General features: G+C 36.2%; 3 protein-coding genes across 3 annotated transcripts; 1 reads left to right on the top strand and 2 right to left on the bottom strand.

The window, feature by feature from the left end:
- Nucleotides 1-1,966: 1,966 nt before the first annotated feature.
- Nucleotides 1,967-6,262, top strand: LOC104703104 (casein kinase 1-like protein HD16). The gene is made up of 16 exons (XM_087459723.1): nucleotides 1,967-2,654; nucleotides 2,853-2,984; nucleotides 3,070-3,143; nucleotides 3,258-3,327; nucleotides 3,420-3,475; nucleotides 3,624-3,695; nucleotides 3,790-3,884; nucleotides 3,963-4,029; nucleotides 4,117-4,246; nucleotides 4,322-4,540; nucleotides 4,639-4,778; nucleotides 4,861-5,035; nucleotides 5,154-5,244; nucleotides 5,332-5,489; nucleotides 5,593-5,781; nucleotides 5,861-6,262. The coding sequence occupies exons 1-16, from the start codon at nucleotides 2,334-2,336 to the stop codon at nucleotides 5,918-5,920; spliced, it is 2,049 nt and encodes a 682-aa protein (XP_087315849.1). The 5' UTR covers nucleotides 1,967-2,333; the 3' UTR covers nucleotides 5,921-6,262.
- A 771-nt stretch (nucleotides 6,263-7,033) lies between these two features.
- On the bottom strand, nucleotides 7,034-11,310 carry LOC104703105 (uncharacterized). Its single transcript, XM_010419048.3, has 10 exons — nucleotides 10,895-11,310; nucleotides 10,536-10,603; nucleotides 10,377-10,454; nucleotides 9,997-10,109; nucleotides 9,834-9,893; nucleotides 9,308-9,409; nucleotides 8,643-9,189; nucleotides 8,357-8,562; nucleotides 8,107-8,270; nucleotides 7,034-7,748 (listed from the first exon to the last, which is right to left on the bottom strand). Exons 1-10 carry the CDS (start codon nucleotides 11,059-11,061, stop codon nucleotides 7,613-7,615), a joined length of 1,641 nt encoding a protein of 546 aa, XP_010417350.2. The 5' UTR covers nucleotides 11,062-11,310; the 3' UTR covers nucleotides 7,034-7,612.
- A 230-nt stretch (nucleotides 11,311-11,540) lies between these two features.
- LOC104703106 (sulfite exporter TauE/SafE family protein 3) lies at nucleotides 11,541-14,789 on the bottom strand. The gene is made up of 12 exons (XM_010419049.2): nucleotides 14,177-14,789; nucleotides 13,908-14,067; nucleotides 13,600-13,800; nucleotides 13,462-13,526; nucleotides 13,321-13,348; nucleotides 13,130-13,209; nucleotides 12,962-13,048; nucleotides 12,798-12,848; nucleotides 12,489-12,710; nucleotides 12,320-12,413; nucleotides 12,094-12,234; nucleotides 11,541-11,883 (listed from the first exon to the last, which is right to left on the bottom strand). Exons 1-12 carry the CDS (start codon nucleotides 14,405-14,407, stop codon nucleotides 11,798-11,800), a joined length of 1,446 nt encoding a protein of 481 aa, XP_010417351.2. The 5' UTR covers nucleotides 14,408-14,789; the 3' UTR covers nucleotides 11,541-11,797.
- Nucleotides 14,790-18,349: the final 3,560 nt, after the last annotated feature.

Here is an 18,349-nt window from a genome sequence, read left to right on the forward strand (position 1 = left end):
GGAATAAATTAGACTAATCACAATTTAACACCTAACATTGATGCACATAACTTAACCATATATAATGGTTTAACCAAAAATGACCACCTAAATCCGCATACTAGAGAACCTAACTTGTAGGGATATTTAAGAAGCCAATCCTCCCTGGAGCAATCAAAAAGGACCCTTATCATGCAATGAGGAGGAGCCAATGGAACTCAGATCTTCTTCGATATTGTAGATGCATAAATTTCACTAAAACATTATGGGCAGCCGAGCAAGAAGATGTGTGGAATATTCTCAAGAAGATAGAGAGATAAAATCACTTTTATTTACTAGAATTCTTAGGACGGGGTTACATACAATCTCACAAAGAACGAAGCAAAAATAAGAAAGAAAAGAAAGAGAACAAGGACGTGAAAGTGACTTAAGACTTATTAATAACAATCCTTGGAGTCACTGTCAGAATATATACAGAGAGAGTAAAACATGGTGGGAGGAAGTACACGAACACAACACCTATCACAACGCCATGCATTAAAAGAGCCCAAATTGATTCTACTCATATGTTCCCCTACAAAATGATTGGCATTATTCGACGAATTAATCATCCATACAAATGCCTTTGACGAGTTTACCAATAGCTACTGTATAATTTTTCATTTTTTCATCATACATGATACATGCTACATCATGATTTAAAGGCAGTACCGGTATATTTTGAAAAGTTTTCTAGGAAAAGCTATCTTCACACAATCTCATAATTGGTTTAACTAACACATACGATGGACACATAATTTTGTATTGTATTCCTATAATAATGTAACAATGTGAGTAAAAGGTGATTATGCTCCCTAAAGATGCTTCCAATGGATCGTGCAAAGAAATATGGTAATTGGTAACCGTGGGTATGTGCATAATGACAAAAAATGTGAGACTTGACTACCCTTGTAGTTGTTCTAGTGTTTCCATATATTTCTTTATTTCTCTATCAGCCAAGATACCTACTACGCTTTAAAAGTATTCTTTTATTCGCTACAGAAATTAACTTGTTTGTAAATTTCTTGAAATTCTCATACACTCTCTTAAAACATTACCAACCTCACATTTAACATGCGTAACATAAAAAGAGATTGCCATCTACGGATTAAAGGTGCAAAAATTTGTATGTTAGTCCGAGATATCCTTAAGAATGGTTGACTTCTATATCCCTAAATAAAAATATTACGATCCATTCTTTAGTTCATTCACATGCAATTTTTTTTTAAAGTTTGAACTATTATTCTTAAAAAGTAGTTCACATATATCTCACCAAATGTAACAAATTTGCTTATGGCATTTGGCTCTGCAATTCATCATTGAAGTATTCAGCAATTAAATTTCAGTGTCTTCAAGCAGGCTTAACACCGTCTACATTTCTGCCATCATAGAAAAGAATTGCATCATGGATTAAGTCGAATCACGGTGAGAAACAAAAATATGTAACTTGTCGTATCAAACAAAAATACTATGAGACACATATTGAACATCATCTCTTTCAAACACTAATTGAAGTTGATTCAACATCCCATTGGATGAGTTCACCAAGAGATTTCATGGTGTGGAAATCGAGGCGAACACTCGCGAAACCCAACATTTTGTTGTGATCGTTATCAGTCAAAATGAAATGGTCTTCTTTTCTCCATAACCAAGAAGAGATCATGCATGAGATAAACTTGAAATAAAACCTACCATATTTACCATATTGAATTCAATCAATGAAACTGTTCACAGAAAACTCAAAGAAAAAAAAAAACTATGATATATCATTTCTCTTTTCAACCGGCGATTTGGAAATTGCCGACCCGGCCAACATTCCGGTCGGCATTTTGAAAGCATTTAGAAAGAGAAACATTCCAACAAAACCCTTTCAATTCACTCATATTTGGTTAATTACGTATAGCAGATTTGTATATATATACAAATTAATTATGTTTATAGTGTAGATGAAAGACAAAGAAAAAACAATAAAAACCCAATTTATTAGATTCAAGGGTGTCAAGTGAAGAAACCAAAAAATAAAAAAAAATAAAAAAAAAGTAAAAAAGAAAGAAAACACTAGAAGAAGGTAAAAAAAGATCAGAGTCCCTCTTAGATTCGATAGCCAAAGTCCCCAACAAAAAAAAAAAAAAAAAAAAAAAAAAAAAAAATCCCCAAATCTCTCAAACCCCATTTGCATTTTGCAGCTCTCAGTTTCTTTCATCTCTTCGTTATCTTATTCGCTTCAGATTGACCTAACCCTCGGATGGTTCTGGAAGACTCTTTCTTTCTCAGTGAGTTGGATCGTTCCATGGACGTCGACCACCAAGCGTACGATGCCTGAGCTGCGTCGCAACGCACGCAGAGATCGGGCTAATAATAAGAACCCGAACCAGAACCAGAACCAGAACCAGAACCCAATTGCTTTGACACAATCACCAGTTAGGAGAAATCCGAGGCGGCTGAAGAAACTGGTGGCCAAGGAGGAGGCGATTGTAGCAGCAGAGAAGACGACGCCTTTGGTGAATACTGCAGTTAAGGAGGAAGAACAGATTAGGGTTTCGAGAGAAGATAAGAAGATGGATGAACACGACAGTGGCGGCCAAGCAGCACCAGTGCCTGATGATGAAGGAAACACTCCTCCACTTCCTGAAAAGGTGTCACCTTTATCTGTTTGGATTTTGTTATTTCTACGCAATTTAGCTCTTACGAGGTTGGACTATTGTCTCTTGCATTGTTTGTGGTGTTATTCTTGATTAGGAGAAAGCTATCAAACTTGGCATGTCTCATTCCTGCAAAAGTTTGAATTTTTTGAGATTTAAGATGATTTGGTTATTGACTCCTTGGTTCCACAGGTTCAGGTTGGTGGTTCACCCATGTACAAGTTAGATAGAAAACTAGGCAAAGGAGGTTTTGGACAAGTTTGTGTTGGTCGAAAGATGGGCACAGCCACTCCTAATGCTAGATATGGGCCGGGAGCTATAGAGGTATGCTATATGTGTTTGCAGATTTACTTGCTTTCTTTTTATTTCGTTTGAGCTATATTTAATTTTGATGTGTCCACTTTTGCAGGTGGCTTTGAAATTTGAGCATAGAAGCAGCAAAGGATGCAACTATGGACCACCGTATGAGTGGCAAGTTTACAAGTGAGCGCTATGGTTTCTTGTGTTTGGCTCTAGGAATCTTCTTCTGCTTGTCCATATATTTGGTTTATACAAGGATGAGATAATTAATGTATGCTTTATCCTCTGTTTGTCCAGTGCACTTGGTGGCAGTCATGGTGTGCCGCGAGTGCATTTTAAAGGTCGGCAAGGTGATTTTTATGTGATGGTATGTTGACATTAGCTAGATTTGAACAAAAACACTTTCTGTTTGTGGCTACTTGCAGTATGACTAATTATATTGTTTAATCGTTCATACAGGTTATGGATATTCTTGGGCCTAGCTTATGGGATGTTTGGAATAGTACCACTCAAGCGTGAGCATCCCACCTGAGAAACCTTTACGTTATTCTGTAGCATCTGAAAGATTTTGTTATATAAACCACTCGTGTACAGATATGTTTCGGAGATGAGCCAGTTTATATTCGTACTCACCATATGCTTTGTTTCTTTTATATGATGCAGGATGTCAACAGAGATGGTTGCATGTATTGCGATTGAGGCAATATCCATATTAGAAAAGATGCATTCGAGAGGGTAATTTTCTTATATTCTTGCTGACGGTACTGCCTACTGCAACTCTATTGCTTTAAATGACTTTAGATTTCTTATATTCTCCTGTCTCTGGCAGATATGTGCATGGTGATGTCAAACCAGAGAATTTTCTGCTTGGGCCTCCCGGGACTCCGGAAGAGAAAAAACTTTTTCTTGTCGACCTCGGCTTAGGTATGTACTGTATTTTGTAGTAGGAGGAAGCATACTTTGCTTTCTTTGTGCTGCTTATCCAAGTTGTTGGTCTTGCAGCAACCAAATGGCGTGATAATGCAACTGGACTACATGTCGAATATGACCAGCGTCCTGATGTTTTTAGGTAACTCGATTCAGCTAGTCATAAATCTTGTGAGATTGATTTTTATCATTGTGTTACTTATTAATGTTCTGCATTTTGTGTTCTCAGAGGAACAGTACGTTATGCTAGTGTACATGCTCATCTTGGCAGAACTTGTAGTCGGCGGGATGACCTGGAATCTCTTGCTTACACTCTTGTTTTCCTTCTCCGAGGCCGGCTTCCATGGCAAGGCTACCAGGTTGGGGGATCTGAAAGTTAAATTATTCGATTTTTTTGGCATTTTTCCTTGCCAATCATGAACTTTTTTTTTTAGGGAGAGAACAAAGGTTTCCTTGTTTGCAAGAAGAAGATGGCTACTTCCCCAGAAACTCTTTGCTGCTTCTGCCCCCTACCATTTCGTCAATTTGTTGAGCATGTTGTCAATTTGAAGTTTGATGAGGAGCCTGACTATGCAAAATATATCTCCCTTTTTGATGGAGTAGTTGGCCCAAACCCAGACATTAGGCCAATAAATACTGAAGGTGCACAGAAGGTGATTTGGTGATCTTTTTTATGACATGTTACTGTGGTTATACTATTGAGGTTTAGTCTAGAATGCCTTAAGCTTTTTCGTGTTTGTCTGATGTGAAGCTCATACATCAAGTGGGTCAAAAGAGGGGGAGGCTTACAATGGACGAGGAGGACGAACAACCAACAAAGAAGGTCAGATTGGGAATGCCAGCAACACAATGGATCAGCATTTACAGTGCACACAGACCTATGAAACAACGGTGCCATCTTGTATCTTACTTGAGAGTTCTTGGTACGTACGTATATAAACATGCTGCTAACTTGTCTTTTATCTTTGTGCAGATATCATTATAATGTCGCTGATGAAAGGCTTGCACAACACATTGAAAAGGGAAACGAGGATGGTTTATTTATCAGCAGTGTAGCTTCTTGCGCAAATCTTTGGGCCTTAATCATGGATGCAGGAACTGGCTTTACGGATCAAGTTTACCAGCTATCACCGAGCTTTCTCGACAAGGTAGCTTCATTCAATATTCTTGGGTAATCTTTCCAAATTTCTCATGTCTGCATGCTGTCACTTCCATTTATGATGTTCTTCAACTTGTTTGTTTTGTCATTTGGTCCATATCTTCTAGGAATGGATTATGGAACAGTGGGAAAAGAATTACTACATTACAGCAGTAGCAGGAGCAAGTAACGGGAGCTCATTTGTGGTTATGTCGAAGGGTAATGTTGGTTTATTCCTTTTGATTGCTGGTGTAACAATTGTTACCGTTTTATCTATGTTTCACAACATTCATATTTTGTATTCAGGGACTCAGTATTTACAGCAATCCTACAAAGTCAGCGATTCTTTTCCCTTCAAGTGGATAAATAAAAAGTGGAGAGAAGGATTTTATGTTACATCTATGGCAACTGCTGGAAGCAAATGGGGGATTGTAATGTCTCGTGGAGCTTATTTTTCTGACCAGGTCTTATGAAGTTAATTAATTTTCTTTTGGGTCTTGTCTTGAATAAAAGCATGCATCAGTTGGAATTGTATCATGATAATATGAGGATTGTTCTGTGATGCAGGTTGTGGAACTAGATTTTCTATACCCTAGCGAAGGTATACATCGTCGGTGGGAAAATGGCTACCGAATTACATCAGTTGCTGCAACTTGGGATCAGGCTGCCTTTGTTCTTAGTGTGCCAAGAAGAAAGCTTACTGATGAGACACAGGAGACTCTTAGAACCTCAGCTTTTCCTAGTAATCATGTCAAGGTTTGTTTGCTGGTCTCTTTATTTCCTTCTCCTTTATTATTTGGCATCATGGGTGTAACTTGTAGTCTTTTTTGTGCAGGAAAAATGGGGCAAGAATCTTTACATAGCATCTATTTGTTATGGACGAACTGTCTCATGAAGTTCTTCTAATTTCTGTTAGGATGCAACTCATTTAGCTTTTACCATACATCCGCTCAGTGAGAAAAAAACATCTGTTGTGATCAGTGATGCTGTGGCTTAGGGAAATCTTTTAGGAAGATTGAATGAACGATGGACGCCAGACTCTTCTTCAGTAGTGCTGTAATGTAGTATATCAACTGCAAAATTGTCCCTTTTTCAACTTGGATGACCTGTTTAAGGAAATAAGTTTTAACTTTCTTAGATAAAAAAGGGTAGTCTGGTCTTATAGTTTTGCAAGATCATGTTGATATTATGTGGCAGTGGCTGTAATGAAGAAGGAAATGGATGTTTTTGATATTTATTATACCTGTCTTGAGAGTTTTGTCTTGTCATTTTGTCAGTGAATGTAGGAACCAAGAATTTGAACGATAAAGAGGTCTTTGACACTTTTGGTTCAGAGATTTAAACCTATCGTGATCGTCATCTTTATCTTCTCGACATCTGAAAATGAGGTGGTGTTGGGCTACTCCTCTGGAATTGTAACGATCAGCTTTCTGAGACAGCCGCACACACTTCAGCTGTTCTAAGATGTCGTATGGGGGTTATTTATCTTTACCTTTCTTTTCGCTTTATTACAGTAGTTCTTCACTATTGCTAACTGAATCATAAGGTCAATGCAGCAGAATATGGGGACATCTCGTCATCACTGCTGTATGCTGCTTTGTATCTGAGATGAATGGTAATTATTTCTTTCATGGTTCAAAATTACAAAGTACTTGTTTGAAGCATGAAAGGTACAGCGATGATCCAAGTAAACATGTACAGCGGTGATCCAAGTATTTTGTTTGTTGCAATGCATGCAAAACAAGTTCACTGTCATCAACTAGTCTCACTTGTGTTGAAAAGGAAAAAAAAAAATATCTTGCATTTTCTTCACTGTCATCAACTACTCATGTTTTTCTATTCCTCTGGTTTTGTTGTTTAGTGAAGTACAAACCATCAGTAAATTAAGGAAATATAGATGTCAAGCAGTCGGATACAACTATTGATATCAAAAAAAAAAAAAAAAAAACCTGAAAAGCTTGATCTCTGATATTCTCGTATCTAAAGCTTGATCTATGAACGAAACCAGTTAACTATAAACTAATTATCATTTGCTCAATTGCAATTGAAGCGTCAGTGACAGTACATTCTATGCATTCATAAATATAACAATAACCAGTTTGCTATTGGTATATGACAAAAGTCTATGGATCAAAACTGGATCCAAGAGAACTATAAATCTTGTACACAATCAAAGGGCTAAATTCCAATTGATACTTCAAATTCATCCATATAGTAAGCCAAGTCACCCTTAACCTTTATTTCCTTCAGAAAATTAGCATACGTATTCCATACGCAAAAGTGACGCTTTCTTCACAAAACTAAAACGCTCAGCAATGAAACTTGAACGGATATTCCCATATTAAGAACACACCTTGGCATATCATACTCATTGACCCACCACCACATCATGCATGCGAGTACATATATATAATGTTATGTATATTGATGAAGATATCAAAATCCTTTAGCTGTTTTGTTATTACTTTAGACTATACTCTTCGTCAGCTTTAGCTTTCACAAGCTATCTTGTAATATTCAGGATAAATGATAATTTGGTATTGAAAGAAAATTGAATCCGTGAGGAAGACCTTGTGTTAATACCGTTTCAGCACATGTCATCTGCGACCTGTGAGCCCCGAACTGCCCAGAAAGATGATGGTTTCAACTTCTTGTTTGTCGCTGTGAAAAGCCAACCCAGTTGGGTTTCACACGTCGCACAGTTTGCAATTGTCCATGCATACCTGCGGATTTAAGTCATAAATCAGAGTTATGGTAGACTTGAAAGATTACGGATTAGGCTGCTTTATAAAGTACAAGAACCAATGCTCTAAACAAGTTAGCCTATGCTTATGAACAATTGATCTAAAGGGTTTACTTGCAACAAGTTGCGCCAGCTGCTTTATATGCTAATGCTTAAAAAAATTAGCTTGTTTTGAACCAAATCATCCAACTTGGAAGCTCCCTAGGACATAATAGTGATTGAGCTCTATTTCTAAATGACTGAGGTACCAAATGAGTTATAAGTATGATGAAGGAAGTAGGTCAATTAGTTCAAATATAAACGTGATTAAGGACAAACATTGATGAAAAAACTCTTACCCGGGAAACCAGCTGTCCTTTTTAACAGGTCTACCCGTGAGCCCTATGTCATTTGCTTTGTAAAAGGTCATTATCTCGTGCACATAGCCATGTGGGTTTACGTATGCACCAAGAGGACCTTCATTAGACATAACCAACATGTCTTTTCTTCTTGCTATGACAGTCTGCATTAATATGCAAACGTATCAGTAAACCAAATATTCAACAAAGAGGAAGTATAAATGGTATATACCATGCTCCCACAAAATACCTGACAGTGTTTACATCGAACACGATCAAAACTTTCAAGCAATTCAATTTCTCGCTGCAATCTGTAGGAGACTCCATTGAGCTCCAAGAGCTCTTGTCTAATTGACTCAGACACAGGGATTTTACTAGCAATGGAAAAGGATAGAATATCTGGTTTATTCACAAAAGCCTCCATGTTTGGAACCCCAACTATCTGCTTCCACAGATCTGCATATTATCTTAACATTAGCAGACTCTAACTACGTGTGCTACTTCTAGAAAAAGATCAAAATAAACAAGATGTTTACCTGCTGCTCTTTGAGCAAGATAATATGAGTCGTACATCCTATACAGCCAGAAAGGCCAAAATGCTCTTGGGGCCATGCGGAATCGGCTTAGATCAGTATTTCCCCGGAAATTTGCCAGCCTATTTTGTTTCTGACATATCTCTTGTGAAACAGGAGTCTTACTAATTGACGATTGCCCATCTTCCTTTTCGTCATCATGGTCAGAAGCTAAACATCCAATGGATCTAGAGCTGTATGGGTTAGACCCACTAGATTGCATATCTGATGTGTTGACTACTAGATCATCCTCACTACTTGCTGAGTTATAAAATATTGAGTCAACTACTGAATAATGAAGTCTTTTTTCTGAAGGAGAAAGAGCACTTTCGAAACTTTCTTCAGAATTTGCTACTGACTGAGCGTCCATATCTTTAAGAGGTGTAGATAACGACATTGCACTCAAGGGTGAGCGACCTTGCAACTTGCTTAACGGTACCAGTTTTCCAAACGCATCCCTGGGAGTCCTCAGGGGTACATCTTCCTCAACAATTTGTACCTCTCCGCAAGGCTGCAAGAAGGATTTCATGAGATATAAGCTTCTTACAGAATAAACAAAGATGCATTCCCCTCTTTCACTAATAAAAGAGGTGGAATGCCTATGTATATATATGAGAGAATGTCCATACAAATCCTTCAATGTCAGTCCAACGACGCATTAAACGGAACCGCTGTTGCCCACGAGTAATAACATTGAATGAACCATCACCAAGTCGACGGAACTGTCGTATCTGCGATTATCACCGAGAATAGTATGTTACATATTGAGAACTAGAAGATACAAATTATTCCCACCAATTAAATATATAAAACAACAACCACGGCATTTCCCAACTGTCTGCATCAAGACCCTGTTCTCAGGCATTGCTCCAGAAACATTGCGCAAATAATATAAAAATCTACAGTATTTTACGCAAGAAATTGATCATGCCAGTTCTAAAATGTATTTATATCTTAGAAGATGTTCGTGCTAACACCAATCACATCAGATCCCACAATCCCATACAAAAACTGCAAAAATTTCGAATACAAAACCGCGGAGGTCTTAAGATGAGAAAAAACCAAAATATGTTTTAGAACAGAAATCTGACAGGTGTAACTTCATCTAACAATCAATAGAAAGAAAAAAGAAATGAGAAAATTTAGAATGATCACCTCTGCTGTTGTCCCCACACTGGCATACTTGAGCTGAGCACCTTCTCTGTAAACACGGATCTGTATATAACAGGATAAATTTTAGATGAGTAATTTTTTCTTGTAGAAAAGAAGAAGATATCTCGAACCCAAACCAAGCAAAGCAAAAGACGAAGTAACCTACCACACCTATCGTAGATGGAGCATTAGTTTGGTTCAAAGCTTTCTCAACAGCAGCCAAGAAACTAGCCTGAATAATTCTAAGGGGTAGTGTTGCCTCTGGAAAAAGAACCACTCCTGAAGTATTGCAAAGCAGCAGGGTCAATTTGTTACACATATATCTGGGTACAAAACACTAGGAGGGGACAGATGACTCTTCACACCATACACACGAATTGGTTTATAGAAAAGGTACTTCAAGTAAATCTGAAGAAGAAACATAGTGTGCTTGTTCAATTCAAGTAAGCACCTCATGTCCGCGAACATGATTCTTAGATTAATGCTACAGATGTAACCACTAAAAGAAGAAAACTATAACCACTCCGTATTTATTATTATAAATACCTTCAAGATAGAAAAGAGGGATCTTCAATACTGTGCCTCCATCCGCATAAGCAATTCTGTTTGGAGTGTCCTCAACCTCTGTTAAACAATACAAAAACGTAAGCTCAGATGTGGGAAAACATATAAGAAAACACACAAGACGAGAGAATCCATCCATACCGCCAAGATAGGTATGTAAAGAAGACAAAGCTGGGTTGAAAATAAGTTCATCATCACCAAGGTTACCACTGGTCAAGGATCACCCAAATCAAAAGTCAGAAAATACAACGAGTATTAAACGAAGATGAAAGCAACAGCTTGATTCCCCACACACCCCAAAGAATAATCAAATCACTGTTTCGTAGATCCGTTACCTATAGGAACACTAAACCCTAAGTAATGCAAAAACTGGAAAATCAAACTAGTCGAGAAACTGATTCAATACTGAAGAAACAACACTGAGAAAGAGCAAATGAAACGAAGAATAGAGTGTGCAGGTAAGAAAACGATCGTATACGAGGAGAGATTTGATTGCTTACGAAGCTTGGGCGTGGGAAGAAAAGGGAAATGCAGAGAGATCAACATCATCATCGGAATCGGAATCGTGGAGGTAATCGACTTCTTCGACCTGTAGTTCCTCGAAATCAAGCTCGCGAATCTGCTCGATCTGAAGCCTCTCTCTCTCTCGAATCCTCTCTTCGTCCATTTCTCTCAGACTCAGAGTTTCGTTTACCCGCCACCAGAGTTGAGTCTCTCCTTAGTCCTTTGTTCGCCACCAGAGGCTCTGCGTCTTCCAGGTTTGTCTCCGTCCTGGTTAAGTTATCGGGCCGGTTTCTGGATCCAATACCCGGCCCAACAACTCAAACCATTAGTAAATTATAACAAAATTAACAAATTTTCCAAGGTTTTGTTGGCTGGGAATAAAAACCAAAACCGAGTACCTGAATTCGAACCCGAAAATTTTAGACTTACCTTATCTTATTATAAACTGCTCTAGCCGATGAATTTATGATAATGTAACTAATATCTTATAACCAAACTTTATATAACAATTTATATATATAAATAAGAAAAAGATGAAGATGGCATATAAATTTCTTAATTCACATGAAAATTAAATTATAATAAAAATTACATTTTCAGTATTATAATGATACTGAATAAAGTTATTTCCATCTAATACTGTTGACAAAATGATCAAAATCCCTTATGTTGCCATAAATTACATTTTCAACCAAAAAAGAAACGAATAGTGCTAATAATACAATTTTCAAATCTAAGTAAACGCCACCAAGACATACAATCAAAAGACCACAAATCTTGCCATCAAGAATGGAGCTTTTTATAAGCCAACAAGTTACACACTAAATACAGCCGATTTTGGCATCACTTAAAAGAGAAGAATTCCAAAAACCATAACATTGAGCCAGAATTCCTAAAAGTCAACCACCGTACTTGCAAAGGTTCTCGAAACCCATGTACTCGTGCCGTTGTATTTTGCCGATCATGTTCACTATTCCCACTCCACCTACGAACAGAGAAACAAAGTTAACAAAATTTACATATATTTAAAAGGTGATGCCGTGAAAAAATCCGCGTTACATCCATATCAAATGATTCGAAAATCTAGATAACCACATATATACAGACCAAAGCAAATATTTACACTAATATATGGTTGAAGGCTTGAAGCAACACAAATAAAAAAAGGTTTGGGTGAGAAGAAGATAGTATATACCAAGCGATATCGCACTGATAAAAATCATGGATGCAAGGATGAAGATGATGAGAGATGCCCGACCGAGGGCTGAAATTAGCCTTCTGACTACATGCTGTCCAACTAAAGCTGCAATTGTTGCCACTCCCACAAGGTACAGAGCTGCATAAAAAGTTAAAAATATAAGGATATCATGAAAATTTAATCGATTATGCGACCTCATCGAACAAAAAGATATAGAACTCACCATATGGAACAGGGAATCGTTTGAGAAGATAGTATTCTACAACAGACATGGATGATGAGAAAGTCATTGCAAAAGTGGCTGTGGCACTTGAAACCTACAAAAACAAGTCATTCTCGATTATAATGTTGTTTTTATAGACAAATATTTACTCAACTTGTTAAAGAACCACCTGTGGCGGTACACCGAGCTCCAAGAACAATGGACCCATGATGAAACCTCCACCTAAACCAAGTAAACCACCGACTATGCCTGCCAATATGCCAAATGTACAGTAAAGAACTAGCTGGCCAACGGTGAAATTTGAGTCTCCTTGTCCCTTAGATGCAATGATTCTTCTACCCCGGTACAAAGCTACTGCCTCATAGCCTGATACACCAACTGCAACCGGAATCTGTATGACGGTAGGATAATTTGTAAGCATCTATCTATAAGCAGTATATGTGGATTTCTCTGCAAAAGAACTTAATTGACTTTGTACCTGTAACAAATTTATGACCCAATACGCTACTGAACAAGTAGCCAGATTTTGCTGTTTCAATAGTAGACCATGAAGAAGTATCAATATAGCTTGAACATAAAACAAGTATCTTCAAATGATACATATCTATATGTATTGCTAGATAAAGAAAAAAAATACTTCACCTTGGATATCTGCAGTGCCAAGAATACAACCCAGACAAACACGAGAAGTCCCAGTTCCTTCCAGTATACATTTTCAAGAATACTTACCTGCAGTACATTAGCGTTGGTTAACTGTGACATAACTTCCAAACACATAACCAGCAGTAATGTAAAGAGAATAGCATATACCTCTTCTTTCTTTTTGTTTCCAGGGTTCGTGGTCGGAGCTGCGGGAAGTGGTATGTATTCCACTTCAGTGCCAGATACACCTAATGAAAAAGCTGATTATGTGAGCAATGCTTTTTCCAATAAATGCAAAACAGAGGTTTTAAATGGTAGGCCCTGCAAAACTATTTAACAAACAAATACATTCAACTCACCGTTTGACTCTAAACGCTTAGCAGCTTCCTGTAGCACAATAAATAAATATAGTTTGATGGGTTATTATTCATGAAGATTAGTACAGTCTAGCAATAAATGATACAACCAACCCCAGTTTGCCCAAGAGGTTCGTGATGTACCTTTTTCTCTATAGTTTCCTTATTCCAAGTCTCAGAACCCTTCAAAAACGCCTTTGTGGAGGTGCCTGCATACATGATACATTGATCAAAATGGTGACTCTACCGCAGATTGGGGAAAAGGCCTGAAACACTCCTTACCTAGAAAGAGGATAATGAGTAGAACAGTGACCAACCAATCTGGAAAAAGCACATTAAAAGCAACCCCAATACTAATACCAAGCATAAGCATAGGCTGGATCAGCAAGGCGAGATCATAGTCAATGATTGGCATATCAAGTGTAGGATGCCTCAGTCTAAGATTGTAATACACAGTTGACACAGAAGCACCCATAATCATACCTACAAAACTCATGACACTATTAGCTAGTTTTTAAAATAAATAAATAAAAACACCAAAGAGAAAAATAGTTGTCACAATATATATATATAAAAAAAGGAATCTTTACATTTAGAAATGGCAGTAGCAGATTTAGGATCAAAGCCAATAATCAAACTAAGCATAGGAACGAAGATACCACCACCACCAACACCACCTACACTACCAAACGCAGCACCAAAGAATCCAACAAGTGTTCCCAAAACGATTTGCCAATTAAACTCAAATTCCTGGTTTATACAACCAAAACAAAAACCTCCCACATGAACTGATGAACATAATAATTACAATCTCACCAAGAGATGAGAGAAACTTGAGAACAATGATGATGGTACTTACAGGCCAAACATGATGGTAACCAGTTTGATCAGATTCCCAGAGAAAATTAACGGCTTTGAGAAAGAAACTACTTGATTCATTGTTTTCCCGCGTTTCATCTGAATAAAATCTCAGATCTTTTCCTTTAATAAAGCTTCTTTCGGCGGAGACGAAGGCGAAAGCTAAAGCGAAACTGAGAAAAACCAAGATTACCGATCTCAAACCCAACCACTTCGATTTCAGTTCCGCCATTTTGGTATTACGGAAGAGAAAGAGAAAAAAAAATAATGATGATGGAGAAAACAAAGCGAAAAGGAGACAAAATTAAGGAAAAAAAAAGGGGGTGGGGGGGGGGGGGGGAGGAAATGGTGTCGCTTCCACGATCTAAAGAAGAGAGATCAGGAATAGGGATTCAGACGACAGATGTTGGTGCATGGGACGGACTATGGGAGAGTTAATATTTTCTCGAGCAAAAAAAAAGAAATGAATATTCGAATTGGAGAGGTCTCTGAACTTTTTCTTGTTCTTTTCTTTTAAGAATGCCAAATAGACGAGCGATTGTGTATCTTACGTTTTTTATTTATCTTTGGTTAAGAACAAGATAATACATATGTTATCATTAATGACGCTCAATAAGAACACAATACATCCAGTCATCCTTTATATAATAAAACAAAAGTATACAACTATTTTTTAGACTATATAATTTTTATAAGTTGATTACAAAATATGTTATAGATTAAATGTAGGTTGGTTACAAAGAAGGTTATAGATTAATTGGTCAATATGTGGGCTACATGAATACATTAAAGAATATCCCAAAAAATTCTTGAAAAGAGAATATTCCAATGATTTATACAATTTCCAAAATAAAATCTTTAGTATTCTATATATTGTTACAAAATAAAATCTTTACTATTAGGCATAAAAAGAATAAAATCTTGACAATTTATCACATTTAATCGTGATTTCCGAGATCTTATTGTGCAGTTGAAAATAAAATTTTACCTAAGCACGAGTCATATTAAAAAACTTTTACCAAACATGTTCAAAAATTAAAATAAAAACAAACAACAAGCATAACCACTTCTCATATATAAAATTACAAAATTAACAATATAAAACTTACAAAATAGGTATTTTTTTCAAACCATCATATTTAGCCTATGATTTTATTGCATAATGTTTTATCCAAATTTTTTTTAAAAAACAATCATATAAAGGAATTTCAACTCGTGCTCTAGCACGGGTCTTAATCTAGTGATGTAATACAACAACAACCCATGTTCTTTTTTTTTTTAACAGGCCTTCTTTTTATTAAATGGACCGGGTCTAAACTTACGACGAGAAACAAAAGCAAATAAAAAAACCAGCCGTCGTCGGAACAAAGTATTTTGTTGTATTGACACCGCGATGCAGAGAGTCCGACCATTAAATTAGAGATTAGCCGGAAAAATAATCGGATTTAAATTAGAGGCGGAAAAATAACTTAATATTATTTTGATATTTAAAAAACATATTAAGTTATTATAATTAAATTTTTATATAATACTATTTTCAAATTGCAGTAAATATATGAAAACGTACTTTTAAGATAAAATTTTGTGATTTTAATAAAACTATTAACATAAGTTAATATAAAACATCGCAAATTCCTAATATAAATATCTAAATAACCAAAAAAATATATATTTTATACTTTCAATTTAAAAATAATAGAATAGGTAAACATTAGATGGAGAATAATATGATTACCCAAATTAAGACTAATCATATAGATGAAAGAAATACAATGACTGATTTTTCATAGGATTAATCATTAATCGAGGCGAATAGAGTGGATTTAGCAATTAGGTGAAGAGTATTCAACTATTTAGATTAAAACTAATTTATTAAAAAAAAGTATTCATAAATTGATGGAAAATAATCTGAATTAGACAGGGATTTTTAAAACAACACAACTAGTATTTTTGTTTATTTATTTATCTGGACAAGCATATGTCACTCAGATCACCTGCCATGATATATGGCATTCTAAAATTCGGGGGGAAAAGATAGAAAGAAAGAGAGAAAATATGTTATTAAAGTTTGATTAATTTGATTGGTAACTTAATTTAAATCTTTATTCGATTTTTTGAAAAATATCATAATTTAAGACTTGTACGCAACTAACTTTTTCATTCGTGAAAGATCGAAGAAGAGAATGCAAAGGAGTTAATTAAAAAGATGCTATACGTCATTATATATTTTCGCTGGACAATAGATTTTTTTGGTCAAAGACAATATAGATTCATGTAATGAAAATAATTTGTATGTAAATAAGCACACTTCATTTGTACGTGCCATAGATTGCATTTAATTTCAGACTGGTATGGTCGTTGCCGTTTCAGTAGTTACATCAATTAGTGACGAGGGATAGATAGGACTTAGGAGTAATTGAATACAAACACAAAGGTACAGAAGCTAAAGCTTCTTTTGCGATTTCATCAGCAGCTCTGTGCGATTTCATCGGCTCTTTGACTGTTCTCTGGCAGAACAAACGTGAAGCTAATCTTTTCAAACTTATGAGTCATTTACAGGATATCGTGTAGAATCCTGTGGATCTCCTTGTGTTAGAGCTCCGATTTTGTTGCTTTGATCAGCGTTTACGAATCTGAAGCAAAGGTAAGTTTCTGGTATCCCAAATCTGAGGCATGTTGCATAGCTTGGTTCATTGCTAAGGCTTCGACTATGAGGGGAAAGCTTACATGCAAAGCGGTTTCATGTCCTTTGATCTTCGAGTTTGTAATCGGATCAGTGAAAATCTAGCCGAGACCCGCTGTCTGAGAGTCCTCTTTCCAAGCGGCATCAATGAAGCATTGGATCGTATCTGCCCTCACTTGTCTTTGTTGTTTCCTGATGTGGTGATTTGTCCTACTAGGGGTTGAGATCTGGGCTGCATACCATTCTCTAGCTTGGGATGTCGCTTGGGTTATCGCATCCGGGGCGGAGGCGGCCATCTTCTCAAATACTATCTCTCTTTTATAAAGAGTGTCATTTTGACATTTTTTCCTTGTTACAAAAATAATGTCATTTTATGTTTTCAATGCAGTTTTAAAGATTAATTTCTTTTTTTATCCTTATAATTTGAGCTAATTAATTAGAAAGAGAAAAAATTTAGTGTATATATAAAAGATAAAATATAAATTTAGATAATTTTCTTAATTTCTGTGCATTATGTCAAAATGACATTTTTTGTGAAACAATATTAGTTTGTTCTGATGCTTCCAAATGGTCCACAAAATCTATATGCCCAGAGATCCATCAATAATATATGTTAGGGGTAAGCACTAATACTTTCCAATTGTTTCAATTCCTATCCATAGGTTTGATATCTGGGTTGGATCTATGGTGCAAGAGCCCACACTTATTGGACAAAATTGAATTGAAAAGACAGGTGGACACTTGTTTCCTTATGACTGGAGAAGGAGTAGACTGCCTCAGGGTTTATTTCTCTTCTTTTCAAGTTCTCTCCCTTGGGGAGAGCATTTCTCATAGCTTTCCAAAGAAAGAACTTTATCTTTGGTAACCAATTGACATTCCAGATTTTTTTTTCCCACTTGAAGTCATAAATTTGGTTTGCTTGTTGAGGTTTTTATGTTGTTTGTGTCATGACAGATTGATACCCAGATTCTTAAATTATTTCCTATATCAAGATATCAAAATCGAAATCTAAATCCTAAAATATAACATGAAGTGTCCCATCAACAAAGGTGAAATTCACTATCTAAGATGTAAAATGGCCTCACTCTCTTTTTTTGCATGCTATATGACACTCATTTTTTCTAACGGGATGTTTTTTCTAATGGACTATGGGTGCCAACAGCCAACACAGGTGCTATAAGTGCTAACGTGATGTTTTCCCTACTTTTTATTATAATAAACATACTTGCCATGATTTATAAATATTTAACATGTGGTAGATCCATGATACATATAATTAGTCATATAACATTTAAATTTAAATAAGACTATAGAGTAAAAGAGTGTGATCTTGGTTTATATTTTTAATCTGGAACTGGTACGCAAGTATCACACTGACTGGATAAAGCCTTTTAAATATGACAGTCAAAGTCGTGGACTACTAGGAGACAATTGAGAACCCAAATAATATTTTCTTAATGATATATTTTTAATGGTTAGAACTTAGAACTT

This window comes from Camelina sativa, chromosome 7 (genome assembly GCF_030686135.1).
Source record: "Camelina sativa cultivar CO46 ecotype springtype chromosome 7, ASM3068613v1".
Taxonomy (NCBI): Eukaryota; Viridiplantae; Streptophyta; class Magnoliopsida; order Brassicales; family Brassicaceae; genus Camelina; species Camelina sativa.

Bases quoted from the DNA above. Each gene is read 5' to 3' on its own strand.
- LOC104703104 (XM_087459723.1), top strand. From the start codon at position 2,334: ATGCCTGAGCTGCGTCGCAACGCACGCAGAGATCGGGCTAATAATAAG. The intron at 2,655-2,852 runs GTGTCACCTTTA...TTGGTTCCACAG, and splicing joins CTCCTCCACTTCCTGAAAAG to GTTCAGGTTGGTGGTTCACC. The intron at 5,782-5,860 runs GTTTGTTTGCTG...TTTTTTGTGCAG, and splicing joins TTCCTAGTAATCATGTCAAG to GAAAAATGGGGCAAGAATCT.
- LOC104703106 (XM_010419049.2), bottom strand. From the start codon at position 14,407: ATGGCGGAACTGAAATCGAAGTGGTTGGGTTTGAGATCGGTAATCTTG. The intron at 12,849-12,961 runs GTGAAGTATTTT...CTATTGAAACAG, and splicing joins TGGCACTGCAGATATCCAAG to CAAAATCTGGCTACTTGTTC. The intron at 12,235-12,319 runs GTGAGTTCTATA...CTTTTTATGCAG, and splicing joins ACGATTCCCTGTTCCATATG to CTCTGTACCTTGTGGGAGTG.
- LOC104703105 (XM_010419048.3), bottom strand. From the start codon at position 11,061: ATGGACGAAGAGAGGATTCGAGAGAGAGAGAGGCTTCAGATCGAGCAG. The intron at 10,604-10,894 runs GTAAGCAATCAA...ATCCTTGACCAG, and splicing joins TCTTCCCACGCCCAAGCTTC to TGGTAACCTTGGTGATGATG. The intron at 8,563-8,642 runs GTAAACATCTTG...GATAATATGCAG, and splicing joins TCTTGCTCAAAGAGCAGCAG to ATCTGTGGAAGCAGATAGTT.